At 46.6% G+C, this 27703-nt stretch overlaps 4 protein-coding genes across 12 annotated transcripts in view; 2 read left to right on the top strand and 2 right to left on the bottom strand.

Annotated features, from left to right (window-relative positions):
* The window catches only part of LRRC7 (leucine rich repeat containing 7), a 164654-nt gene extending 163944 nt beyond the window's left edge, over window positions 1-710 (bottom strand). Inside the window, exon 1 of the mRNA XM_032446216.2 lies at window positions 348-710. The gene's annotated coding sequence lies outside the window, so the exon portion shown is untranslated. The remainder of the gene's footprint in view (window positions 1-347) is intronic.
* Window positions 692-9434, top strand: DEPDC1 (DEP domain containing 1). 4 transcript variants are annotated; one of them, XM_085512447.1, is made up of 12 exons: window positions 692-875; window positions 1417-1682; window positions 1872-2013; window positions 2472-2590; window positions 3453-3583; window positions 3875-3922; window positions 4338-4478; window positions 4944-5798; window positions 6404-6576; window positions 6663-6839; window positions 7138-7323; window positions 8701-9434. In XM_085512447.1, the coding sequence occupies exons 1-12, from the start codon at window positions 696-698 to the stop codon at window positions 8839-8841; spliced, it is 2559 nt and encodes an 852-aa protein (XP_085368573.1). In that variant the 5' UTR covers window positions 692-695; the 3' UTR covers window positions 8842-9434. The 4 variants fall into 4 exon arrangements, with proteins under 4 accessions (XP_085368573.1, XP_085368574.1, XP_015726359.1 ...); XM_015870873.3 differs by having other exon boundaries at window positions 848-898; XM_085512448.1 differs by lacking the exon at window positions 4944-5798.
* LOC107317794 (uncharacterized) lies at window positions 7111-27459 on the bottom strand. Of its 6 annotated transcripts, XR_001557031.3 has the most exons (15): window positions 27426-27459; window positions 26679-26990; window positions 25580-25776; window positions 24598-24776; window positions 24284-24364; window positions 23694-23872; window positions 23091-23283; window positions 22126-22217; window positions 21384-21540; window positions 20524-20646; window positions 19204-19349; window positions 18665-18746; window positions 17628-17772; window positions 17196-17386; window positions 7111-8077 (listed from the first exon to the last, which is right to left on the bottom strand). XR_001557031.3 is itself a non-coding variant. In XM_015870879.3 (13 exons), the coding sequence occupies exons 2-13, from the start codon at window positions 26984-26986 to the stop codon at window positions 17689-17691; spliced, it is 1821 nt and encodes a 606-aa protein (XP_015726365.1). In that variant the 5' UTR covers window positions 26987-26990; window positions 27426-27459; the 3' UTR covers window positions 17568-17688. The 6 variants fall into 6 exon arrangements, 3 of the variants coding, with proteins under 3 accessions (XP_015726365.1, XP_085368575.1, XP_085368576.1); XM_015870879.3 differs by lacking the exons at window positions 7111-8077; window positions 17196-17386 and having other exon boundaries at window positions 17568-17772; XR_014933071.1 differs by lacking the exons at window positions 7111-8077; window positions 17196-17386; window positions 21384-21540 and having other exon boundaries at window positions 17568-17772.
* Window positions 11195-17202, top strand: RPE65 (retinoid isomerohydrolase RPE65). Its single transcript, XM_015870880.3, has 14 exons — window positions 11195-11279; window positions 11770-11852; window positions 12540-12690; window positions 13203-13310; window positions 13386-13527; window positions 13658-13805; window positions 14250-14331; window positions 14429-14561; window positions 14645-14784; window positions 15113-15242; window positions 15460-15574; window positions 15665-15759; window positions 15853-15964; window positions 16530-17202. Exons 1-14 carry the CDS (start codon window positions 11269-11271, stop codon window positions 16679-16681), a joined length of 1602 nt encoding a protein of 533 aa, XP_015726366.1. The 5' UTR covers window positions 11195-11268; the 3' UTR covers window positions 16682-17202.
* Window positions 27460-27703: the final 244 nt, after the last annotated feature.

Here is a 27703-nt window from a genome sequence, read left to right as displayed (position 1 = left end):
AAACCTAAAACCCAGGGGTTATTCTGGCCACCCCTCCCAGCCTCCTGCAGAGCAGGAGCAGCCCCTCAGCCCTTCCTTTCCTTGCCCTCTCTTCTTCTGAGCCCCCAGGTACAGCAGCCAGTTCTGACAGATCAGGAGGGCGTACTTCTCTCCTTTTTTTAACCTGGGAATTTAACTGAGTTGAAAGAAGAACATTCACAGATAACATGGGAGGTCCTCAGCACTCTTAGTACTGTGCTGTGTGGATACATCCATCTCAAGGACTCTTATGCTCAGCACGTAGCAGAGCAGCTAATACAGCACTGACTGTGCAGGGAGTCAGGTAATGAATAACAAAGGAAACTCACCCAGAGCAGTGATTCAATTTAGTCTGGAGTAACTGAGTATTGTCTTTGTCATTCAGTGCAATGGGTGAGAACGTGGAAAAGAGGAATAGAAGTGAATGAAGGCACGGGAAAATTGGAAGGTGCCTTTACAGTTAGAAAGTGCCTTTAGCAGAGGGACAGAGATGGAAATTAAACCTTGACTTGGATCCATGCAGTGCCCTGTTCCACAGTGCACACGTATTGCCTGTCCCTGCTCCTTAGGAGCTGCTGTTATCACCTGCAGCCTCCACCATCTACTCATTTATGCCTTAAAATCCCCTTCTATTCCAACTCAAGGGCAGGGATGGATGTTCATTCTGCCGCCCCTCGATGGCGGATCGCCCCGTCCCGCCCCTCAGCGCAGCCCCGCTCCATCCCGCCCGCAGGCCGCAGCCGTCCCGCTCCGGGCACGCGCCCGCCCTCTCGCCCAATCAGCGGCCGCGCAGCAAATTCAAACCGCGCGGCGGTTGGGCGCCCCCGGCGGAGCCATGGAGCGTCCGTCAGCGCCGGGTCCGTACCGAGCAACCGAGCTGGTGAGAGCGGGACGGGACGGGACGGGACGGGACGGGGCGGGACGGGACGGGGCGGGACGGGACGGGACGGGGGGCAGAGCAAGGCCCGCTGTGAGCCATGGCCCCGCTGTGAGCCAGGGGCCGGCGGGGGGACGGTCTGCGTTCATGGAGGCCTCTCTAAGCGAGGGTGACGCGCTCGGGGCTGTTGGCGGCACGGCAGCTGTGGGAAGGGCCCTGTGCAGCCGCCGCCTCCCCGCCCTGAGCACACAGAGCCTTCAGTCCGACCTAAATCTGCCCTTTTCTACATTAAACCCCCTCCCCGCCCTATCACAGCAGCCCCTGCTTCACGGCCCGCCCCCTTCCTCCTTACAGCCGCTCTGCAGATGCCGAGTGCTGCCTGCACGTCTCTATTAAGCGATGCATTGACACCGTTCCTATTTGTTACACTTCAGCCTGACTTTGCTCCCACCGCTTTGTTTTACTGCTGTTCACTGTTACCAACTTTCAGCTTTAACCTTCGTGTCTTTGTGTCCCCGCAGTGGAATGAGATCACCCGGTATTTCCGAGCCGGGATGCCGCTGCGCTCGCACCGGCAGCACCTGAAGAAGCACAGCAGCTGCTTCACCGCCTCCGAAGCTGCGGACTGGCTGCACCAGGTGCTGAGGAGCAGCAGCAGCTTCGGGCCCGAAGTGAGCAGGCAGCAGACGGTGCAACTGCTGAGGAAGTTCCTCAAGAATCACATCATTGAGGATATCAAAGGGCGGTGGGGGTCGGAAAGCTTGGAGGATAACGGGGCGCTCTACAGGTACTGACATGAACATCATTGATGTATGCTTTATATAACGATAATCAATGTTCTTAGGGGAAAAAATGAGCAATTTTAATTCCCTGAGTCTCCTCAGAATCTTATCACACCCTGCTGGTAAGGGATGGCTTCAGGTTGTGCTTTTCTTTATGTTCTAAACGCCTTTAATGTCTTTCCTATTAATTCCAGGTTTCCTTCAACCTCTCCAGTTAAACCTCTGCCGGCTTCATGTCGCCAAAGTGGGAACTTAGAAACCTCTAGAGATCGACTCCTGAAGCTGCCACATTTATCACGGAGAACTCCGAAAAAGCAGGAAGTGCTGACACCTCTGGTATAACACAGTTCTTACCTAATCTTAGCTGACACTTATTGCCTTTGTCATTTAAAGCAAAGCAAAAACCCCACACAGTCCTTTAGGGACACAGTTGTGTTTCATTCCCTTGCAGGAATAAGCCGGTAGGTTCTTCTGGACAGCAGAAGAGTATTGGTATAGGTTTGATAGAAAGGTGCAGTTCTGGCTTGTAATGAAGTGTTTTGATTCTGCCTGCTGGTTTTGTTTTGGTTTTTTTGCACATACAAAAAGGTTGTATTGAACAATCAGTAAATATTCAAGCAGAATTCCGCCACGTTTGGCTCTCTGAGTGCACATGCTTGCATTTCAGTGCTGCCATGTTAAGGTTATTTGCTGAGCTGTCCTTTGGGATGTAATGTGCTTCACAAAGATGGTGTTTGTTTCTCTTAGAGGCTTCTTTTCTTTCAATATAATGTGCCTAAACCACTCACTTTCAGGAAAATGTGGAGAAAACAAAGCTGGATAAAGCAGCAGAAAACGAAGAGGCTGCACTGCATGGGAAGGAAGCAAACCAGGAATACGTGCAAGAAACATGGAGAAATATCATTCTGATACAGTAAGTAAGAAGGTGCAAGAAGTGCCTTCCCTTCCTGTGTGCATGTAATCTCTTTAGAACTGCCCAGTGAAGGTTTTGACTTGCAGACTCTTTGGAACCTACTGAGAATGAAGGTGAATATGGAGCACCTCCCCTATGAGGACAGGCTGAGGGAGTTGGGTTTGTTCAGCCTGGAGAAGAGAAGGTTGCGAGGTGACCTCATTGCAGCCTTTCAATACCTGAAGGGAACTTACTCCCAGGAGGGGAGTAAACTCTTCGAAAGGGCTGATAATAGCAGGACTAGGGGAAATGGTTTTAAGTTGAAGGAGGGAAGATTTAGGTTGGATGTTAGGGGAAAGTTCTTTACTAGAAGGGTGGTTAGGTCCTGGAACAGGCTGCCCAGTGAGGTTGTGGATGCCCCGTCCTTGGAGGTGTTCAAGACCAGGTTGGACGGGGCCCTGGGCAACCTGATCTAGTAAATGTGTATGTTTGGTGGCCCTGCTAGGCAGGGGGGTTGGAACTACATGATCCTTGAGGTCCCTTCCAACCCGGGTAATTCTGTGATTCTGTGATTCTGTGATTCTGTGAATATTTTTACTGTTATTTATATATGCTTCCCAATGTATTTTGTAACCTTTTCTTTTGTACTTAAGAAACTCATTGCTTGTGTTGAGCCATATTTTAGCCCAACAGCTGTTCTTTCTTCTCCCCATCTGTTGTTTTTTGGTGCCCTCAAACTCTTCTTCCTCAAGAGAGTTTCATTGAACTGCAAATCAGCTTAGTAAGCAACTTGTGTTGGAATGGATGCTAAGGTCTTGATTTTGGGGTTTGTGATTTTAATAACAGACTTCTTAAACAGCATTTGTTTTCTTCCTCTCTACAGTTTGCAAACCATCTTAGGCCTCCCATCCTTGGAAGAAGTTTTGCAGCCAGCGCAGATAGTTCCCGAGTACGTCATGTACAACATGACACACACGAGCAAACACGGTGTTGTTATTTTGCAGAACAAAGCAGGTAAGATTTTCCAAGCTTTGCTTCAAGTTTCTGGGTTGCATAATTACAACAGAAGTAGTAATTGATGTGATAGATTTCATAGTGAGGCTTCCTACATTAGAATACACTCCAGTATGTTTGTCTAGAAGGTTTTGTAGGTGTATTACATTAATTTGTAAGTACACATGCATAGTAATATTTTGAATTAGTTCTACATTGGATCTTCTATATTTACTGTATTTAAAACCTGCCTGTTATTGTTTGTATGAAGTCTTGAGTAATCTGTGTAACTAATGCCCTTTTTTATTTTAGAAGACCTCCCTCACTGGGTGCTGTCAGCCATGAAGTGCCTCGCGTACTGTAAGTCATGGAAGAGCTTTTAAGTTCCAGAAACTTACCATGAGAGTTGAAAGCGAAATGCTTCGGCATGTTAAGATCAATTGCAAATTTCCACTTCAAACTCTGCTGGAGGATCAGCATTATTTAGTTCAGAGATAAAGGAAAACATTCAGTGTTTCTCACTGTGTTGATGAGGAAGATATAAAGGGCATAAATGAGTTTTCACTTACTGTAGTGGGGCAGAACACCCTGTTGAAAGGGAGCAGGACTCCTCAGTGGATACAAATGATACAGTGCAGAACTAAACAGATTACATGTATATTGCTCGTGTGGTTCTGCTCTTGTGAAGCAGTTATTCCTACAGGAACAAACTCTCAGAATTCTATCCAAAAATCCATGCAGATAAATACTAAATTTCCTTTCTCCACCTCTTTAGGGCCTAGAAATAATGATATGAACCAGCCGACTTACAGTGGCTTTGAACGGGATGTCTTCAGAACGGTTGCTGATTATTTTGTCAATCTCCCTGAACCATTGCTTACTTTCGAATACTATGAGCTTTTTGTTAATATTCTGGGTATGTATGAATTTAGAAATAAGAGGGTGAGATGTAAGATTATATTGACTGGGGGGAAGAACAGATCTGTAACTCAAAGTGAACCATGAACCCGTTAATCTGTATGGCAGCTCGAATCTGAGGCTTGTCTTCAATGTTGTCATTCTCTTACATCATTAATTGAATTGCAATTGTATCTCATTCTGTGCAAATGACCATCTGAGATAATCTTCTAAATGTTCAGTAACCATAATTTAAAAACACATGCTCATCTTTGTCCCTCATGTTTGCAGCCTGTTGGCACTCTCTATTCTTGCATGTTGGTTGCAGTTGATTGCTTGGGAACTGAGCCCATTTTTGTCCTTATTTTACTAACTACTTATTGTCTTACTTATTGTCCTCTTTTCAGTTAGCAACTGCATTTCTTTCTGAACTTGTTTGCTTTCATACCACTAGCATCTTAATTTATATTTCATTTTCTGATAGTTATGTGTGGCTTCGTCACAGTTCCAAATATATGCAGTGGAAAACATTCTGTCCGACATGAGACCTGTGACCCACAGCCTTCAAAAACTCTTCACTTGAACTCTTTCAAGTCAACTGAATGTCTTCTTCTAAGCCTACTTCGCAAGGAGCCAAAGGGAAAAAAGGAGGAATATGAAGCTTCCTGGAAGCCTTCAGAAGAGTTAGCTGCTCAGACACAACGTGCAGAGAAACTGCAGCAGTGTAACCTGATGAGTAAACAAGGCAGTGCTGACATAGGAGGAAGTTGTCAGAATCTTTCAGGTTCCAGTAATGAACAAGATCTATCTCTAAACTTTAAGACAAGATGTTACTCTTTGGAAAGAATTGGAAGCACTGCCTCGGGAGTGCGTAATAAAGGAGAATCAGATTCCCTCAGGACAACTAACATCTTGAGCACAAGAAGTGAGGAACAACAGCTCCCATCTGTGTCTAAGGCTGATTCTGTATTGGAGTTTGGTTTTGAAAGCACATACCAAAAACAAACTGATGGCTCAAAGAGAGCGTCTGCCCCAGTTCTGCAGGACAGAGAGCTGTTCAAAGACAATCTTAAATCAGAGCAAATACGCAGGTCTCAGAGTTTACTTGGGAGCAGGAACTCCAGAAGTTGCACTAACATCAATGTCCCTGTTGCAGAAATCACAGTAAAGCCAAGGTCTCAGCTTTGTGGGCAAGGAAGGCCAAATACCTCAGTGGCTGCTTCAGTGGGCACCAGGATTGAGGTTTCTGCTATCAGCATCAGTAAGAGACTCTGCAGAAGTACCATAGAGCTCTCAGAATGCTCTTTCACTCACTCTTATATGTTGACTGGCACGCAAAGTAAGATGGCTTTACAAAGCATGTTGTATTGGCTTATTTTGTTGACTAACCTCTGCTTCCTTACTTTCTTCAATGGTTTGTTTGTTATTTTTTAATATCTCTATAACAAAAGGGCCTAAAAGAATTGTGAAGTTGTAGCATTTAAAAGTATTTTCATAGCTCTGTTAACAAATAGTAGTGTTACCTCTGGCTTCTCAAATTGGATGTCAGAACCTTCCTGTTCAGGTAAGTAGTGATGCTTCTGACCTCGACACCACCTGGAGAACTTGCACAGACCTGCCTTTGGGAGATGCCTTTTTATGATCTTTGAAATGTGCTTTTGGGGGATGCTCTCAGAAATAGCATTAGGGTATTCTCTCCATTGTACTATGGCCTTAACTGCACAGGCAGTTTATAACAGTGAATTGGGTCCTCCCCCCCAAAAAAAAAATTAACCCAAAACATTGATCTCCAGCGTTACAGCTGATTGATTGCTATGGAAATGAAATATGGATGATGAAACAAACACAGATTGTCTTCATTGGAGGGGGAAAGTTATTTTACTGAATAAAAATGTGGGAAGTTGTTCAATTCCTAATGACAACTGTATTACCATCAACTTGTAGATCTCCTTCAGCCTCACCTGGAGAGGATTGCTGTTGAGGCCCTACAGATCTGCTGTTTGCTGCTTCCCCCAGCAAACCGCAGGAAGATTCAGCTCCTGATGCGCATGATCGCTCGGATCAGCGAGAACGTGGATATGCCACGGCTGCACGATGCCATGGGCACGCGTTCCTTGGTAGGACAAAATTGTGGCTGCTGGGCTGGGGATCTACCTTACAAAAATACTGCTGCACTTCCTAACGATCTGCTAAATACTTGTAGATGATACAGACCTTTTCTCGATGTGTGTTGTGCTGTGCAGAAGAAGTAGATCTTGATGAGCTACTTTCGACACGATTAGTTTCATTTCTAATGGACCACCAACAGGAAATATTCAAAGTCCCAACTTACCTGCAGGTTGCAGTGCAAGATCACATAGAGTACATGAAGATGGCTCAGGTGGGTGGCAGAACAGAAGTTTAAGTACCTTTCACAAACCACAGTAAAAGACCTTTGCTGACTGCAGAGTGTGTGTTACTACATGGGTTGGATGAGAGCTGCAAATAAAGCCACAGTATATTAATGCAAACCTGTATTAAGCTGTTGGTGCAATCATAGACATCAGCTGCTTTAATAACCCCTTGCAACTTGTAATGCGGCTGTAAGTTAATATGCTTGGATGTTAAATATGGGGGCTTCTTACCAAAGCAGGACATCATCTGACATTAGATGATTCTTTCTTGGATTTTTATTGCAGTGCAAATATCCAGGGGAAGAAATCTGTGCCATATTACCCACCTATTCGTACTGTGAACAAATAACCCCTCAGGAGTTTGAAGAACAGAAGGTTTCTACCTCTCACGCTGCTGTGGCAGAGCTGTTAGAGAACATTATCAAAGATAAGAACTTGTCTGTGAAAGAGAAGAAGAAAAAGTTAAAACAGGTGAGGAACTTACTGGCTATTAAAGTAATTCTGGAAACACTTTGTGCAAGGAGAAGAGCTCAGAAATGAGACCATTATCAGAGCATGAGCAGCCTTGTAGGACAGGCATTAAGATTGCTGATTAGTGGGTTTTTGGCTTGTATGGTATGATTGTATTTTAAGAACAATATCTAAAATAGCATTTGATACCATCTAGCAACAGTGATTCAGAACAGCAGGAAACTTAGTTAAGATGCTCTCTATTAAGTAAGGTGTTGTACCAACTACACAGATTGTCATTAAAATGACATCAATGGGTATAAAATTAAGAGGAGACAAAAATAGTGGCTTTTTTCTTCCTTTAAAAGGCCAAACTCAATCTGTTTACAACTCTGAAGCATTCTTTGCTTTGTTTTGTAACATGTATATTGCTCAGGATTATCTGGCATTTCTATGGCCTACTAACACATTGCCTAATACTAAAGCTGAAGTGCAGCAGTTCTGGCAGGATTTAATACTGGAGTTTTTTCCTTTTTATGAAAACCTTTGGCAAGTGTTTCTGAGCAATTGAACACTATTGTACTTGTCCTGGAATCTCTTAAGCAAGTCTTGTGACTCCAAATTGAAAAAGCAGCTTTTCAAAGCAAGCGTGTTTGTTCCGATGCCCCCTTCCACCAGCTTCTGCAGCGCTGACTTCATACGTGTTCTGGGAGCTTTGTTTTTCCAGGACTGAACTTCAGAAGCCCGGCCTGGTGTTCAAGTTCATGGAAACCTCCTGCATGGAAAGAAAAGTAGTTAATTACAGTTGGTTAAAGCTAAACTTTGGAGTAAGCAAACAGTGAGAAGTGATGCACGGCAGCACTTAGAACAGGTGAAGCAGGAAGGAAGGAAAGAAACTAAAATAGTCCAATAGTAAAACCTGAAGTATATGCTCACATTTTTGTGAGCTCCCACTAAAAGCCAGAAGCAGCTTACACTGTAAGGGCCTTGTATTAGCGGGGTTTGTGTCAAATAAGCTCTAAGATAGCTGTATTGTGGTCATGCTGGTTGTGCTGGGACAGTGAGCAGCGTGATAAGTCCCAGCTCTTTGCAGTGATTATACAGCTTTGATGCCTTGAACTAGGAAAAGCCAAATGTGCGCCGCTTCTGAGGGGTTACGTCCAACTTACATCAACATCCAAATCACAAGTGATGTAACAACTTTCAGTAAGCTGTGAATTCTACCCAAGACTCCTAATCAACCCCTAAAAGAAAACAAAGGATACAACTAAAGTATCTCTGAATTTCTGTCCATCCTGTGATCCATGCTTGTGTCCCACACAGCTGCCTTGCATGTCCTTCTGTTGCCTTTCTTGTTTCTGCGGAGCCTGATGTGATGTTTTCCTGTGTATTTTCTAGTTCCAGAAGGAATATCCTTTGATATACCAGAACAGATTTCCAACCACAGAAAACGAAGCAGTTCTGTTTGAGAACAAACCTACCATCAAACAACCAATGCTCAGCCTGAGGAAACCCAAATTTCGCAGCCTGAGATACTAAAGTCAGCTGCATGTTTCCATAGTGAGTGTGTCCGAGTGGCCAACCAAGGGCTGCTGGGAATGGGGACCTGCAGTGACTGTGTGTGTGGGAGGGAGCGATGTTTACGTGAACACTACGCTGAGAAGTGCCAAAGGAACTTTCATCTTTGAGAGTTATTCTAAATATTTATTCCTTTCCTAAAAGTTTTTCAACTGTTTACAATCAATCGATACGTCGTGCTCAGAAAGATACGTGTTAAAATGAAGCTACTAATTGCCAAAAATGTATATATGGTTTTCATATGGAGAACTAAAGATGTGCCCGTTGTAATGGTGTTAGTGTTTATTCAGGAACTGGTGCCATGGCTTCCAGTCTGTGTGTGTTCCTCACTGTGTGCTTGGTGTGAGAAGTGCCTGCCTTGTTTTGCTTGAAGACAAACATTTTGAGAAAGCGAAGTTGAGTTTGGAACTAAATAAAAACTTGTTTTTATTTCTAAGGGGGGCAGAAATCCACCAGAAAGGAATTATCTGGTCCTTAAAATACTTCTCCTCTCATCTGAAACACTTCTTTTTTAAAAAAATATTTATTTATATTAAAAGTGTTGTGTATATTCCTGATGTTTTCCTGGAGTGCTTATTCTGGGTGGAATGATGGACTTCTCAAACAGCACTGGATAGTGGGACAATGGGCAGGATCCCAATAGGCTGAGTTTCCCTGATTTGTTTCCAGAATTAAGGAGTGGATCTGTGTTGGTGTCTCTGTGAGATACAGCTTCAAGTGTTCTCATAAATGAGGTTCCAACCTAACATATGTAGATACACACACATGCACTTTGGTGCTGTTATTCATAAGGCTCTTAGCTGAGGTTTGTCACTTCTACACGGTACATCATTATTAGGTGGTTTTGTCCTTTAGGGATGAACACTTTGTCGATGGCAAATGAGGGAACGCTCAGTTCCAGCCAATCTTAGCACCACTTCAGTGCCCTGTGGGTACTTGCATAGCAGCTGATGGCTGTCAGTGGTTTTAATGCCTGTGGACAGCTGCTGAGCATCCCACACCTGCCTAAACCTGCTTCTGCTCCTTGGACTGTTGTGTTTCATAAATGTGTTAGTTAGTTAGTTGTGTTCTAATTAAGCAGCTTGCTAGGCTCACATTTCTTAGGATTTGCCTTTCAGCAGCTTGCCCTTGTTATTCAGTCCTTGATCCATGTTATTTAATGTTGTTTAATTATTTAATGTTCCCTTCTGAGGTTTTAAGAGACTTGAATAAACAGAAACTGACCAGCAGATGGAAGCAGAATTTTAACGTAAGCCTTTTGTAGCCATCGTTTGGTCTAAGTGAGCTTTGAACCACTGCTAGCTTCACATATTTGTAGCTGCTTGGGGAGCAGCTCATCAGGCCTGAAATCACAACTGGCTGTAAGCTGTCAGTGCAGTGTAACGGGGTTATCTGTTGCACGGAGTGTGGCTTTGGTCTAAGATCAGTGACGGCAGGAAGGATTTGTGGTTGTTTTGCACTCACATAGGAAGTTTCGGTGCGGCTGTACTGGCACACGGTGCTCAGGGCTGAGCGCTGCCAGCCGAGCAGTGCTTCGGTTCAGCTTTGTTCCCTTTGCTCTGGGAGGGGAGGTCGGTGTGAGCAAAGGGCCCAGGGCTGCTTCTCACGTTCCACTCTGCTCTTGCAAAAGCCCACGAGCTCGTGTACACACTGTGGCTTTTTAACTTGTTTTCACGCAAGAATTAACCTCATATAAACATGTTTAGTCTGCTTTTTTTAAACCCTTAACTTGGTTTGAGTGTTGTGGCTCACTTGGAGGAGATTCATTTCAGAACATGTTAAGCTGAAATGTCACTTCCAACACAGCTCAGATCTCACTGATAACTTGGGTTGGATATTAGGAGATGCTGTTTCTCCAAGGAGCGCTCAGCACTGCTCAGCTGCCTGGGGTCACCAGCCAGGGGTGCCCAGAGCCGTGGGGATGCAGCATGGAGGGACGTGGGGGGGTGGGCTGGGGAGCTTGGAGGGCTTTTCCAACCCTATTGATTGTGTGGTTCTAGGAGACAGACAGACAGTGGCTGGTGGCGCTGGGCGGTGACACCTGTCCCTGCCATCACTGGTGTCTCCTGGTTTCACAGCACAGGATGGGGATGCAGTGACTGCAGCACAGAGCAGTGAAGTGCAGCTCCAGTTCCTCTGTTTTGTTTTGTTTTCCTGTGTAATCTCTTCTGCTCGGGAGGAATTTAGGGCTCAGAAAAAGCCCTGAAAGCTGCTTTTTGTGTGAACAGCAAGACAAAGCCCCGCAAGGCATCGGGAGGATTTCAGCCTGAAAGCCGCCTCTGTTCCAGCGCTGAGCCCATTGGCTGCACGCAGCTCCTGTCACTCCCTTCTGCATCCCCATAAAAACCCGCATGTGGCTCCAGGAGCCTCAAATCCTGCACGGAGACAATGTACAGCCAGTGAGTGCTGCCGGGGCTCTCCTCTACATGGGGTGGGGGGGGCTGCTCCTTGGGGTGGTGAGGTTGGGATGGTGCGGGGTCTGGGGGCACCAAGGCCTGTACCTGTGATAGAGACAAGGACCACATGCCATGCAAACCGCGTGCTCTGCTATAGATAGGAATTGGAGCTTAGCAAATCATTGTCAGCTGCGTACTGCAAAACGCTTTGCTTAACAATGTAAAAATTATTCAAGGCTTGGGAGGAAAGGTGGGTGTTTGTTATTGAAAGGCGTCCTGCTTCCTGATGTGACGGATGTTCTTGGTTTGTCCTCTGTGCCCATCATGTACCACTTGTTGGGAATGAGGCACCTTCTGTCCTGCTGCTGGTTCCCCTTCCGTACCCCCAAGGCTTCCTGTTTCTCCCTGCTCACCTCATTGGTTTTTGCAAGCCCAGCGTTGTCCTCCCAGCACCACCTGGAAGCTGCCAACACAGGTCTGGTGTCCCTTGCAGGGTGGAGCATCCCGCGGGAGGTTACAAGAAGCTCTTTGAGACAGTGGAGGAGCTGTCCTCACCCGTCACTGCCCATGTCACAGGTCTGTGCCCTCACTGCCTCCTTTCTATGAGCCCCACACTGCTCTCCAGAGCACTGGGGCCACAGAACCCAGGTCTGGGGGGTTGCAGGTCCTGGGACATGGAATTAAATGAGATCGAGGAAGTTCACGTGTTTGGGACATCACCGAGTTGATGTACTGGGAGCAGAGGAAGGACAGAGAACTGCTTGGAACTGGTGTTCCAAGGATCCTTGTCCTACGGCTCTGTAGAGTAAGAAGAAACCATAGTCCTAAAGGCTCATAAAGGGTTTCTCTCTAGGGCAGAGGAGGCTCAGGGGAGACCTCACTGCTCCCCACAGCTCCTGGCAGGAGGTTGGGATGAGGGGGGTCAGCATCTGCTGCCATGGAACAGCGATGGGACGAGAGGTGCCGGCCTCCCGCTGTGCCAGGGCAGGGGCAGGCTGGGTGCTGGGGGACATCTCTGCTCCACAGAGCGCTCAGGCTGGGCTCACATCCCTGGGGGCGTTCAGAGCTGTGGGATGAGGCACTGAGGAATAAGGGCAGTGGTTGGGCTTAGGGATCCTGGAGGGCTTTTCCAACATGAATGATTCTGTGTTTCCAAAAGCATCCATCACCTTGTGTTTAGATAATAATTCTTATAACTGAATAAACACAGGATAAAAAAATAGAATATGAAATGTTTTGACCGTGCTCCTCCATCTCCTGCAGGCAGGATCCCCACCTGGCTCAGAGGCAGCCTCCTGCGATGCGGGCCTGGCCTCTTTGAGGTCGGGGCAGAGCCGTTCTACCACCTCTTCGATGGCCAGGCACTGCTGCACAAGTTCGACTTCAAGGAGGGACACGTCACCTACCACCGCAGGTAGCAGCCAAGGACTGCTGCGCTCTGGGTCTGTGTTCATTGCAGGAGCTCCAGCAGGGAGCTCTCCTGAAGCGAGGCACTGGGGCAGGCTGCCAGAGAAGTGGGGTTGCCCCATCCTCAGAGGTGCCACAGCCAGTCTGGATGGGGCCTTGAGCAGCCCATGGCACCAGGTTGGAACTGGACAGGATGGAAGGTCCCTCAAACCCAGCCATGCTACAGTTCTGTGAACAGCACACTCAGCAAATAACAGCTTCTCCTACAGTCCAGAAATGTTCTGAGAAGATCAGGACAGCATGGGCTGCCTGCAGCCACAGTGACAACATGCTCCTGGGGGCTGCAGCTGCCCGCCATGCCCAGGGTCCAGCACTTCACATGCTGCAATGCAGCCCTGGTTGCTGCTGGGGGCTGGACTGAGCTCTCAAGAGCCTCACCACAAAAAATACTTGTGTTTATTTTAATTGCATTGCTTGTTGCTTTGGTGTGACTGCATGCAACGTGCCTCACTCCCTCAGGTTCGTCAGGACAGATGCTTACGTGCGAGCCATGACAGAGAAGAGGATCGTGATAACTGAATTTGGTACCTACGCCTACCCAGACCCATGCAAGAACATTTTCTCCAGGTATCGGAGCCCTGCCAGGCACTGCAGCTTCATGCCATGGGGCCTCTGCTGACCTCGCTGCCTTCCTCCACACAGGTTTTTCTCCTACTTTAAAGGGGTAGAGGTCACCGATAACGCCCTCGTTAATGTCTACCCTGTTGGTGAGGATTATTACGCCTGTACGGAGACCAACTTTATAACCAAAATTAACCCAGACACCCTAGAGACAATTAAGCAGGTAGGTTTTGGCACACAGCTCCTAACACATGGCAGCCTCACCTCCTTTCCCACACTGCTCACCCTCATCACAGACAGACAAGGCCCAGGGCTGCCCGCGCAGCCCACAGCTCCCCGCTCCCCATCTCTAGGTGGATCTCTGCAAGTACGTCTCCGTCAATGGGGCCACAGCCCACCCCCACGTGGAGAACGATGGCACAGTTTACAACATTGGCAACTGTTTTGGGAAAAATTTCTCGCTGGCCTACAACATCATACGGATCCCTCCACTGCAGGCAGGTCAGTTCAACGCGCCTCCAAATGACCTCGTGAAAATCTTGTTTTATAAACTACTCCTCATTCCTCAGATGTGTTTTGTCACCAGAGTTCTTTGTTTGGCTTTCCTTCTTTTGTTCAGCTGTAGAAATGTTATCTTTAAAACAAGTATTTAAGTGGTTCTAGACTATGAGTGTCCAACCTTTTGGCCTGCATGGCTGAGCCAAGAGAACTGCCTTGGGCCACATACAAACCATAATATAGTTAATGTGTATAAATAACAAAACTTTTTTTTCCATTAAAGCGTAAAAAAAGGTGCACCCAAACCATGAAATTATCAAGTTGGACACTTATGCTCTAGATCACAATCTTCCTTTGTGCTAGAGGCAGAGGCCTTGCTGGGCAGGCACTGCTAACAGGGCAGCACATGGTTTGAAGCTCCCCGTAACCACGCGCTGTCCTTTGCAGACAAGGAGGACCCAATTAACAAGTCAGAGGTGGTGGTGCAGTTCCCTTGCAGTGACAGATTTAAGCCCTCCTACGTGCACAGGTAACTCCTGCCAAGCTCAGCTGGCTGACTGCACACACACTGTCCTGTGCTCCTGCACTGTGCGTGGAGCCTCCATGAGCTGTGTGTGTTCCCACAGTTTTGGTCTGACCCCAAACTACATCGTATTTGTCGAAACCCCGGTGAAGATCAACCTCCTCAAGTTCCTCTCTTCCTGGAGCCTCTGGGGAGCCAACTACATGGACTGCTTTGAGTCCAACGAGACCATGGGGGTAAGGCAGTGGGTCACACAGGACCTGTGCCCACCACAGCATGCCCACTCAGCACTGAGACTGGCCTGCTGCTTGCCTTTCAGGTCTGGCTTCACGTGGCAGAGAAAAAGAAAGGGCGGCTCCTCAATATCAAGTACCGGACCTCAGCCTTCAACCTCTTCCATCACATCAACACCTTCGAGGATAACGGGTTCCTCATTGTTGACCTCTGCACGTGGAAGGGGTGGGTGCCAACACTGCCTTCATAGAACCACTCCTCTGAGACCCACACGCCCACTGATGTGGTCCCTCAGTACCACATCGCCCCAGTTCTGGAACACCCCCAGGGATGGGAACCTGCCCATTCCCTGGGCAGTGTGTGCCAATGCTTCCATGTCAAGGCCCCACACTAAGACAGAAACACAGCCCCGAGCTGGTCTGGCCCTGCGACTCCCAGTGGAGCAGAACAGGGCTCATGTCACTTAATTGAATTCTAGGGAAAAAAAATAGCTGGTTTGGAACTCGTTCCTGGCAATGACTTCTTTGCTGTCTCTGACCCCATTTCTGTGCAGATTTGAGTTTGTTTACAACTACCTCTACTTAGCCAACCTCCGAGCAAACTGGGATGAAGTAAAGAAGCAGGCAGAGAAGGCCCCCCAGCCTGAAGCCCGCAGATACGTGCTGCCCCTCCGCATCGACAAGGTACCGCGCACAGCCCAGCACTGCTGGTTTAATCCTTAAAGCACTGGTCAGCCTGGTGCAGAGCTGAGCGATTCACAGCTCCCTCTGTTGTGGTCCTCCTCACTGGACAAGTCTATCTGAGCCGTACTCCATCTTGCACTGCTGCTCAAGCAAACCATGCAGCCCACTCTCAGAAATGTGTTTCTCCATTTGTCTTGGGTGTTGTTCTTTGTCCCAGGCCGACACAGGCAAGAACCTGGTAACCCTGCCCTACACGACAGCCACCGCGACGCTGCGCAGCGATGAGACTGTCTGGCTGGAGCCAGAAGTTATTTTCTCAGGGCCACGCCATGGTAAGACAACAGCTCTGAGCCACAGAGGCAGCACGAGCACCATCAGCCATCCATGTCCTAACTCTCATGCATATACACCTATTTTTGCAGCCTTTGAATTTCCACAGATCAATTACAAGAAATACGGTGGGAAACCCTACACATACACATATGGGCTGGGACTGAACCACTTTGTTCCAGACAGGGTAACTATCAGCGAAGGCACATCTTATTGATGAGCTTCTGCTTAAAGGCAAGTAAAGGCATTTTTGAGATGTGGTTTTTTTATCTCCACTTAGCTTTGCAAGCTGAATGTTAAAACAAAGGAGACCTGGGTGTGGCAGGAGCCAGATTCGTACCCATCAGAGCCAATCTTCGTTTCCCATCCAGATGCTCTGGAGGAGGATGACGGTAATTAATGATTTTTGGCTTGTTAATTGGAGTTGTTTGCAGTCTGTGTCCACTGGCTGGTGCTAAGACCTACTTCCAGCGTGCACCAGGGACATGCAGGAGCCAGAAGGCCTGCAGAGGCCGCTCCTGGGTGAGATGTGCCCTGTTCTAACACTGCTGGTGAGTTTCTGAGAACACACGAAAAAATCTGTAGGTTCAGATCATCTGTTCCCATTTCCCAGCCTTTTTCCATCAGGAACTACACTACTTAAAGAATTCCAGATGGCCAAGCTTTGTGAAATTAAACCTGCCTCAAACCAAGTATGTTTTTATTTGTAAACCCCTCCTCCCCGTGTAGGAGGGGGGCGAATTCAGGTTTTGGCTGTGGAGGACACAGAATTGCACTCATGCCAAGAACTGCACGCATTTATTCACACACTGCCAGCCCTGTACCTATTTTTGAAGGTGGCAGCTCTAGGCTTAAAGGGCATCTACTCATTCCCTGAATTCCTCATCCCTGAGAAGGAACATGTGAAGCCAGGAGAGCCCCTGGCGGTGCTGACTGCCTGTTTTTGTCACCTCCCAGGGGTGGTGCTGAGCATTGTGATCAGCCCCGGCTCAGGGCCAAAGCCTGCCTACCTCCTGATCCTGAACGCCAAGGACATGAGCGAAGTGGCCAGGGCTGAAGTGGAGGTGAACATCCCTGTGACTTTCCATGGACTCTTCAAAAGAGCGTAACTGCTGCCTGCAACACGCCGTGTTAGGCCTCTCCCAGCTTCAAAAAGATGCTGTCTTCATTTGCAAGCACTCAGAAAGTGACACTGAAGGAATTTAGGTCATTTATTTGTGAGTACTTAGTTCACAGAACTATGGAATGGCTTAGGTTGGAAGGGGCCTTACAGCCCTTCCAGTTCCAAACCCCTGTTATGGGCTTCCCAGTGCCGTGTCCATGGCCTTGGCCCTATTTAAGACTGAGAATTTCCATTTTGTTGCTTATTTCTCAAAACACTTACCCAGATGTTTCTCAAATATACTCCATGGCCTAATTTCAAGATGTACAACACAATAAACCATACCATTTCTTTTACAAGATTAATTTTTGCAGATGCAACAGAGAGAAAGATGCATGAAACAGCACAGTGTAACCTCAGTCCCTGTACATGTGGTAATATTATGTAGAAGTCAATGTGCTGTTGCATGCTTTGAGAAGAGGTAACTTTTATCCTGTGTGGGTGTTTTGGATTGAACTCACCTCCTGGTCACTGCACTGGTATCTCAGAGCAAGCTGAGGGGAGCCCTTCCACGGTGCTCTGGCAATCTGACTTTGCAGGCAGCATTCTCTGCTTTGCTAAAGCTTACGTTCATTACTCTTGTCTAGTTTGCAGCCATGTGTCTTCTCTTTCCCATCTCTTTTCTCAAAGCGCTGTTTGAATTCTGCATATTCTTAATATGAAAAAAAATAAAATAAATAATCAAGCAATTGTAACAGCTTAGGGTGAATCTGCTTTGTTAGAGTGCTACAGAATCACAACTGAATCCCTTCTCTCCACAAAACGACTATGTAGCAGTAACAGACTGTTTCAGAATACAAGCTTATTGTAAACAGACTTGAAATCCAGGACTGTTTGTTTGCAATGGTTCAACATTTTTATTCATGGTATCAAAGAATTAGAAAATCATTTACATTAAAGCTTTCCAACGTAAGGTGCTAACTTCAAAGGGTGATTACTTGAGAAGGGCTGCAGTTACATTCTCATCACAGGATGCTGGTAAGGATGCAGTGCCTGGTACTTCTGCTGCTCTACAATCTGCAAGCACTGTGCAATTACCTGATTAAAAAAAACCACAAACAATATAAGCAATGAGCCTCTGCAACAAAAGGGCAGTGAGGGTTACTGGGTAAGCAGTCATTCAATAATGCATTTGTTCTTATTTCTGATAAACGTTGCACATTTAAAACATACAATGCAGGCAGCAGAAACAGAAGTCAGTGACTTCTCAATAATGGCTCCTCAAGACCCAGCGGTTGGGTCTGAGCTCAAGCACTAGAAAACACTTCTCAGGGCTCTCCCATTATCTAAGTCCCTGTATACGCTCCAGAAGATATTTAACGTTATTTAATACGTGGAGCACCATAACTATGTGCCCTCGTTAGAAGTATTAATTGATATCAGGATATATTTGTGATTGTTTAGTCTAAAAAAAACAAACAAAAAAGCCTTCAGAAATGCAAACTCTACATACTGCCAACAAACAACACAGCGCTGCAAAGCAGCAGTGGTGGCTTTTAGAAAGAATGCCACCAAGAAACATCCTGTGACAAAGGAATGAAAACAATTCAAGCACTTAAGAGAGAACTTGAGAGTAAAAACATGGCTCATATGCAAGACCATAAAAAGAAAGGGGTGGGAGACTGAACCAAACTGGAATGTCAGGTAAGAGGTTCAGTGAGGAAATCCTGCAGTCAGAATGCAAGCAGAGCTCAACAGAAACGTTTCAGATAGACCAGATAAGTCTACATCTTCAGATAGGTTAGAGAACAGATGAGAATTTAAAGCTCAATACCAATAAAAACAGAGTAAGAACTCGGAGATCTGGTTCTGGGAATCAGCATGATAGCTGACCGCGAGTGAATGAACCAGAGGCTCACACATTCATCGTGAGATCTGAGGATAAAAACGTATCAGAGAACATACACTGGGGGAAAACAAAGCCACCTACCTTCCTGGTATTCTGGGGGAGAATTACACCATCATCCCAGAGTCTGGCAGAAGAGTAAAACGCACTGCTCTCTTCCTCTAGCCTGGAGAAGAACGAGCACAAAACATGCTTAGAAACAGCAAAGTTTAACCGTAAAATCACCAGGCTGGTAAAACAAAGTTCAAGATAGAAAAGGCACGTTTCAATTAAAAGTGAATGTGCTGTTCTAGTGTTAAAATCCACTGGGATCCAGCAAATACATAGCAGAACTGATCCCTCTGCAGTTCAAAGATGATCCTCTGCATTCAGACAATCACTGCTGGTTAATTTACAGCACTGACTTGACATCATGTCTTGTGGTTTCAGGATTTTCTAAGCAAATATTTTGCACTTCCATGAGAAGACCCTAGGAGCAGACTTGGAGTTATACACAATTCTAAAATAGCTGTCATCAAATTCAAGTTTGTTTCAGTCATTTGGGCTGCATTGGCTTGAAATACAAGCATAATTATTTATAAATGTCAGCATAACTGCAGGGTTTTCCTGCTTGATGTCCTTACTTTTGTTTCAAATGTTTCAGCTCGGATTCATCTGTACAATCACTGCCCTCAGCTTGTGGGACCATGGACAAATGTCTTGAATCCACAAGAGCAACTCTTGCATTAGGCCATAAGAACAGAAAGTTTGGACTGAATGATCTCCCACACTGCAAAAGTAAAGCAAAACAAAAAAATACAGTAGAAATTCACTGAATTTAAACACCAAAAAAAAGGGAGGCCTACAATGCCACTATCAAGTTTGAGACAAAATGTAACAGCTACGTTTGTAAACCAATAGTGATGCAGATTCTTTCCCATTGCAACTACGGCTTCTCTATCAGTACAGATCACAGAATCCTAGAATCCTTAGTGCTGGGAGGGACATCTGAAGGCCACCAAGTCCAACAGCCCTGCAGTGTGCAGGGACAGCACAGCCAGGTCAGGCTGCCCAGGACCTGATCCAGCCTCACTTTGAAAGTCTCCAGGGATGGAGCATCAACACAAGGCAACCTGCTCCAGTGCCTCATCACCCTCACTGTAAAAAATGTTTTCCTTATATCAAACCTAAATCTCCCCTCTTTGAGCTTGAAGCCATTTCCCCTCGTCCTGTCACCACAGACCCCACCAAAGAGTCTGTCCCCTTCTTTCCTGTTGCTCCCTATAGATACTGACAGGCTGCCATCAGGTCACCTCACAGCCTCCTCTTTTCCAGATCCCCTGCAGAAGTAACCAGCACAGTCCCACTGCATTCACTACAGGTATTCATTATTTCACTGCGCCTAATCCAAAGCGAGCAAAGAGCCCAGCACACCTCCTAGCGGCATAAGTAGCACATGTAGCAACACAACTGAAACTGGTTGTGTGCCCCGGTGGCGCAGTGGTTAAAGACGCCGCCTTGCAACACTGGGGCCCGGGGTTCGAATCCCCCCTGTGGCGCAAGTGGTAGAAGTGCCGCTCTGCTACACAGAGGCTCGAATCCCGGGGGCTGGACTCGATGATCTCTAAGGTCCCTTCCAACCCGCACGAAACTATGAAACTATGAAACTATGGTGTCGTCCTTGACCATTGAAGACAAACGCGTGCTGAGCAAACAGCAGCACTGAACCCTCTGCAGTGACATTTCCAGACAATGTGATTCTCAGAACCCAGTCCATGTTCATTGCGGATCAGATCTGCCGTAATCACACTCTGTGATTCAGTTCTTATCTAAAGTTAGTTAGGATCACAAACCAAGTCAGACGTCTGCACAGCAGCCAACAATGCTAAAGAAATGAAAGCACTGTGAATGCTGGGCAAAGCCTTAAGTCCATTACCACCCCCCTGATTCCTGTGCCCCCTTACCATGGCGTAACTTTCACTCCCAAAACAGCCACCGATCACTATGGTTATTTTGGGAACAGCTGCACAGGCGACAGCAGCCATCATGGAGGCCTGGGCTTTCAACCTGCTGGCCTGAGCCTCTGCCTGAAATGAAAAGAACCATTTTAGTTCTGTGCTATGTTAGATTCCTTCCACTACCACCAAACATGCAACCTACTCCTAAAACAATTCTTTCTTTACAGTTCTATATGATCATTTCTTCCAAAGCGGCAAGGTAGAATCAATGAACTAACCACCACAGCACACGATGCCACTTATTTTACAGTGTACATCAGCAGAACATTATAACCAGTGTGCAGAAACCTGTGGTACAGAGCAACTCTGGGTCTCCCGGGCATCAGCAGAGCTCAGATACAACAGAACTGCAGCGGGTTTTGCCTTAAGTGCTGGTGACAGCTGGGGGAATGGAGCTGCAAAAGTCTCTTAACTCAGGCTCTGCAAAGAGGCCTTCCAAAGCCCAGGACACAACATGCTGTACTTTAATGCCTTCACTTTAGAAAAGGGCAATATTTATTTCCTGTGGATCACAGCAGCAGAAGAACCAACAGGCGGCATCTCAAAGGGAAAAGCACCATGAATTCTGAATGTTACAGCCCGCATTACCAGCTGGATCACCTGCATACAAGGCTGCCTAAAATCAAAACCAAGTGCGAATGCAAAGGGAAGATCTAAGAAACTTCATTATGAAGCTTCTTGACTTAACCATCAAAAGCAGACTGAAAATTAGCTTTCCTACTAATTAATAGCTTTCCAAACGTAAGTTAGTCAAAATGAGAGCTGGGTATTGCCTGAGCTGAGCAGGGCAGATTAACACGCCGTACCTGTGAGATGCTCGTTGGCTCTGCTGCGTGTGGAGCAGTGTTTTGGAAAAAGAGGATGGGAATGGCACGGTGACTGCACAGCTGCACAAAATGGCTGCCCTTGAGAGCAGCAGCATGAGAGAGCTCCCCATTGTTAGCCACCACTCCCACCAAGTGCCTGCAAAACAGACACATCAATGTTCTCCCCAGAAATGAAGGCAGCATGCAGCATCCTGCTGAGGGATGGAAACATAAATGGATGGCATGGATCTGCCCTTCTGCAGAAATCCAGACTAGAAGGATGCAATTACATGCATCGTTCCATTCATGGAACCTTCCCCCTAAAAAATGAGACATTTTACAGCATTCCCTGTGTATAAAGCACAGAAGTATTAATACTTAGAAGAAGGCAGGTAAGGGCACAGGTGCCACAGTTCACACTGCAAGATAACAAACAAGGTGTCAGGATCCTGGGTGCTCTCTGTTTCCTCTAACATACAACACAACAGTCAAGCCAAAAAGTTCATATTTTTTCCCAAAAAGCTCTCTAAAGTACATTTTACTACTTTTATTTCTGTATTTATTTTTAATTAAAGATTTGGCTGGAATGCTGTATGTTTTATGAGTGTGCTACTAAGACTGAGCCTGCCCTGAATTGAACTCCATAAATATTGTTATGGGAATACTGCAGATCCTGATAGTGGTATAAAGCTATTTAGACATACACACACACACACAATGATGGTGAATCTTACAGCCTTACCCTTCCACGTGGCCAAATCCCGTTACTAATGTCGTTCCATAGTCAGCCTTGAACTCCTGGAACCTGCTTCCATCCAGCAGACGGCTCAGAACCTGCAAAGAAATACACAGTCTTGCCTATAGAAAGCTGGGTGAAAACAGATGAGTCCTGGTGAAAGATATGGGAGACCTCTATTACATGAGCAGTCAAACTAAATGATCACAGCAGTCCTTTTATGTCTTATGCTCCAATAAATACTCAACACGCACAAAGCATCAAATCCGTGCTTTTGTTTGATTACCAACCATATCTCCTGAGACACAGTTTAACCCCACACTTATTTCAGAGTTACAGAAGACAGCTGCTCCTGTGCATAGAAGCCTTAATAAAAGAGCAGCACGTACACTTACAGTCTGTGTGCCTCAGAGCACCCAGCAGCACCCTCGCCTAGAACCACACAACTACACTGCTGTGCAGTTCTCCAGTCTCTGCAGAGACGTCTGGCCGCACCTCAAACAAATCTAGCTTGAATTCCTTTGTTTTTGACTTTTTCAATAGGCATTTGATTTACAACATAGAGCCGAGACCCCTTAAAGAAAACAACAGGGCGATGGGAGGAAGCAGGACACAAGCCCCTTTCTAAAGAGATGCATGTTCTAAGGCAGCCAACACAGTACATGACACACTGGTGTAAAAGCATCTCCAACAGCGTGCAGAAGCAGATGGGGATCAGCTGGTGTGATCCATAATTATCCTATCTCTAGCAGGATTTCTGCTTAAATATTTTCAGCCACTCTACAGAATCAGTGCCATCCTGTCTTGCTGCAGACTCAGGACTGGTTGGCAACTGATCAGGCAACTGTATGAAATTTCTCAGGTACTTCATGATTTCTCTATGAGGGAAGTGCACCTTATTGCCTATCAGTCTGCAGATAACAGCTAGAGCAGAGCAACAGAATGAAGGAATACAGGATCTGACAGCTTACCAATTTTACAGGAAGAGTACAGCTATAATCTCGTGGTGCCAGCCCCAAGAGCTCATCAGAGCTATAGAGAGGAAGGTCATGCTCCACGAGCTCTTCTGGCACCGGCTCATAATTCAGCGTTGAGATAATATTTCGAACACACTCGTAGGCTTCCTTTTCTGTAGATGCAAAATGGTCACTGCAGCCACTGACTCTAACAGAGAAAGCAACATTCATTAGTAGGAATGAAATGTGTATTCTGACAGAAAACCCAAACTAAAGGAAAAACCCTCATCTCTACCATGAATATTTGACATCTCTGACAATATCACGTTTTTGCTCCAGTATGAATGAGCTCAAAACATTAAAGTCAGTGGGATTTCTGTGCAAACCAACCCAAAAATCGAATTATTCTCCCACACATACAACTGAACATCACTAACTGTAATAATTCACCTATCATTTCTAACATTTCTTTCACTGCATGTTTTCAAGTCCCTGAGAACCACAGCCCATGCAGTCACTGGAGACAGCTTCAGTCACATTAGTTTAGGATAGAATGGTACCTTCCTTACGGCTAAGTGTGCTCAGCTCTCTACAATTTTTAGGAACTATTTTGCATACCTAGAGTGCAGAGCAGCTCCTCCAAGGTCCTCTGGAGACACATGTTCTCCAGTAGCAGCTCTCACCAGAGGTGGACCAGCAAGGAACAGCGTTCCAATTTTATCTACAATCACAGCTTCTTCTGCCATGGTTGGGACATAGGCACCTCCAGCAACGCAAGAGCCACACACCACTGCCACCTGAGGGATACAGAACCAAACCCAGACCAACATGCTAAAGAGCAGAATGGAAGGGCAAAGTCATTACTTTTACTTCAGAAACATTCAAGAGACTAAACCACAGACTGCAGAGCCATGAACTAAAGACACGAATACCAACATGAACGAGGCTGTTCTTGGCAACACAGAGCTCAATGTTTGCTCTGAAACCACCTGATGATTTGGTGCTTTCCATACAAATCAGTCAGTAAGCACTCAGCAGATTCTTTATGCGGAAGTCTTCTGTGATGTGAGATACTATTTGCATCACTCTGCCCCACAAATAGAAAAGATGAGCTTTCAAAAATGCATTGTATGTTTTAGAGCTGCTCCTAGAAGCTGTTATAAAAGAGAATTTTACTAGACATACTTGCATTCAAAATGACACCATACCTGAGGGATCTTCATAGCAGATATTATTGCTTCATTGTAAAAAATTCTTCCACCGTGCAACTTGTCAGGGAACAGCTCTGACTGATGTTCAAGAGAAGAGACACAGTGAGTTTCAGCATCAGCTACAAAAGCTAACACTTCCTCTTCGTTCATTCACAAAAGCACTGTAACAATTCTGAGGTCACCACTAACAGTCACACCAGAAAGTTTCACATACAGCATCCTCTGCTGCATTTGTTGTCCTTACACGTTGTGCAGCTCCACAAAAATACCATATTTGGCCATATTCCCTTGGAGAGTGGTTCTGGCATTACCTGTAGCGGTAGGAATGCTCCCCCACTGTCAACAAGGTACACGGACACCAGCCTGTTCTGCATGGCGATTTCCTGAGCTCTCAGCTGTTTCTTCACTCCAATTGGATAAATAGTTCCTCCTTTTACAGTTGCATCATTTGCTACGAAGACGCACCAAATCCCGCAGATCTTTCCAATTCCTACAAGAGGAAACACAGAAACAGACTCTCCGAGATACCATAAATGAAACAAAAATGCCAAATTGTAAGTAGGGCATTCTTTTGTTAACATTGTTTCACTAAGCTGCAAACTAAGTTGCAATTCACATACATAGAAGATGTTTATGGCTCTTCTCTAGAAAAAAGAAACGGAAAGATAATGACACACATACACACAACAAACAAACAAATACATCTAAATTACACAAGACAGAACTTGAAATACAGCTTACACCTGGTGACAATATGAGAGAAACAATAACCACTTTGACTTCCAGCTGCTGGTCTGAGTTAAGAGGGAAGGGAATTAAAGATGACTGATAGAAACTGAACAACATCAGCCTGTGGCTGAAGACAGACAGGATTTCACAATCCATTCTTCTAGCCATTTTTTAAATGAATTTGAGATATGCTATGATTTGAAAAACATTACAAAATAAATGGACAGGGGCTGTGCCAGGCAGTACCTTGGTCACCTTCCATCGCACAGACATCAGTGTGTGAAATATCATTCTAAATCTTTTAGACAATTTTTCAGCCCATGCACACAGACTACAACTATCACACACTGCTTACAGCCACTGACAGCGCATTCAGACATCACCTCTCTGACCATTTTGGTTCAAAACCCTCCTCCTTTCCAGGCTGCATCTCCAGCACGGCCTGATCCAAACAATTCCCTCAACCCATGCACAGCTTGAGATCTAATACAAAACATACTTAAAGACACGAGCAGTTAAGCAAATGAACTTCATGAATTTCCCATTACATTTTCTAGCAATTACCCGTGAGGCATCCAGCAGCAGGGACGTCACCATATGGCAGATTGAGGCCTGCAAGGGGAGACAGCTCCAGGAAAGCCTCATCATCAAGAAGCAGCTTCAGGCGCTCCCGAACAAACAGCTTCTTGTTCCTCTGGGTGTGCCGCAGGATGGCATTCTCTCCCCCTCCTTTACTGACCATCTGCAGCAACTCCGAGTATCTGATTTGAGAAGAAAGTTTCAGTTAATGGAACCTTCCCTTACACGTTAACCTTCCACAGTTTTTGCCTAGTACTTCAATGCATTGCACAGACTTCACCCCAGGACACAGGAACAAAGATGAACTCACACAACTTGATAATGACAGTGAAGAACCAACACACCACACTATTCAAAGGCATGTGTTTTCTTGCAAAGCATAACAATAAGCAGAGATATGTTATTTCGAGCAAGTATTTCAGTTTCATTTTTCAGAAGTCTCCTGTCCAAGCCCAGCAACAGCCCACCCCCAAAGTGCAATACCATAAATATTCTATTTGGAGTGTATGATGTAGACATCACTAAGTCCACACCATCCCAGGAGTTCCCCATATGCCTCCAACACAGTGTTTCACAGTGCAAACGCCACCACAGGAGGGCACAGTGTGTTCTCCATAGCTGTGCTTCCAGCTCGTGCAACAACCCTCTGAACAAAGGCCTTTGAATTCTGCCACCAGATCCATAAGAAAACATATTTCCTGTTTTATTAGCAAATGGTGATTCTTTAAATGACTGAGTCATCATTTCTCTGCTTTCACTCCAAATCAGCTGTGAAACCTGTCCCGTGAAGGCCCAGAAAAATAATTCTTGGCAATAGGTGCAGAACAATGTCAGGGGATAACACTGAGATACAACTTGAACCCAGGTTGGGGCACTGCAGCCAAAGGAAGCCGCCCAGGGAGCAGCAGAAAGGAGAACAGCCAGGGCTTCAAAGTGGGCAGGAGAGAAATTACCAGCAGGTTGTTTGTAGCTTAAGTTTTTAATTAGCAGTTGAAGTTAAAAGCTCCTCAAAGCACCCACATGTAACTCCCCCATCACCTCACAGGTATCAACACACTAAAAACATCACAAAAACTATTATTACCTTTTAATAACAGCCTCACTGTTCCTGAGATTCTCCTCAAACACGTGTCGGTACACAGACAGGACGCGTCCATCCAGCACTGGGTATGTCTGCGCACACCGGCTGCGCCTGGCTTTGCTCCGTACTGAGCAGCTGGGCAGTGCACTGTGTGTCCCATCCTGTGCTACCTGTGCCAGCTCCTTATCGCTGCAGAAGCCCGTACACGTCCTTTTGAAGGCATCAGTCAAGGGTGGGAGTCTGGGCAGCAGCAGTGACACCGGGTGAGGGGAGGGCTTGCAAATGGAGCACAAGGCAACGTTGTTCCACATGACCCTGGGAATCACAGTGGTATGACAGGGTGTTCGCTTGCAGCACTGCCATTCATGTTCCACACACACACAAAAGCCAAAAATTAAGAAGTATAAACAGACGGTGTGCCGGCTCTGACGGGCATGAAACCACAAGTGTCTGAATTCCCGCTGTAACACTGCTCACAACAGAAACCTCGAGCTTCGTCCTAAACCGGCATCACCCTCCACCCATCACCCACCACCCCTCGTGCAGGCGGGGCTGGCGCTGCCACCAGGGCCGGCAAGAGCCGCCCCGCGGCCTTCAGCCCCGCCGGGGGACGATGGTGAGCGGGGCCTGCCCGCCCCGCGCCCTACGGAGCCCTGCGCTGCCCTGCGGGCTATGGAGCGGCCTAGGCCCCGCAGTACCGCCGGCTCCCCCCGCCCTCCCGCTCGGTCCCCGCTCCCCACCGCTCCTTACTGGCAACCAACGCCGCGCCGACCGCTCCGGGCCCGCCCCGGGGGTGGCTCCGCTGCCCGCCCCGCCGCCTCTTCCCTCTGAGGCCTCTGCCCCGCGCCGGGCCCGCCTCCAGCTGTAGGCCTCGCAGCGCCCGACGGCTCCTTCAGGCCCCGCTGCCTCAGCCCGCGGCCCTGCTGGACCCTGCTCGGCCCTGTTGGACCCTGCTCGGCCCTGTTGGACCCTGCTCGGCCCTGTTGGACCCTGCTCGGCCCTGTTGGACCCTGCTCGGCTCTGCTGGA

Source organism: Coturnix japonica, chromosome 11 (assembly GCF_054131305.1).
Source record: "Coturnix japonica strain WE chromosome 11, WE-NBRP24, whole genome shotgun sequence".
Taxonomy (NCBI): Eukaryota; Metazoa; Chordata; class Aves; order Galliformes; family Phasianidae; genus Coturnix; species Coturnix japonica.
Note: the sequence above shows the minus strand (reverse complement) of the source record. Positions and strands in the feature narration are given on the sequence as shown.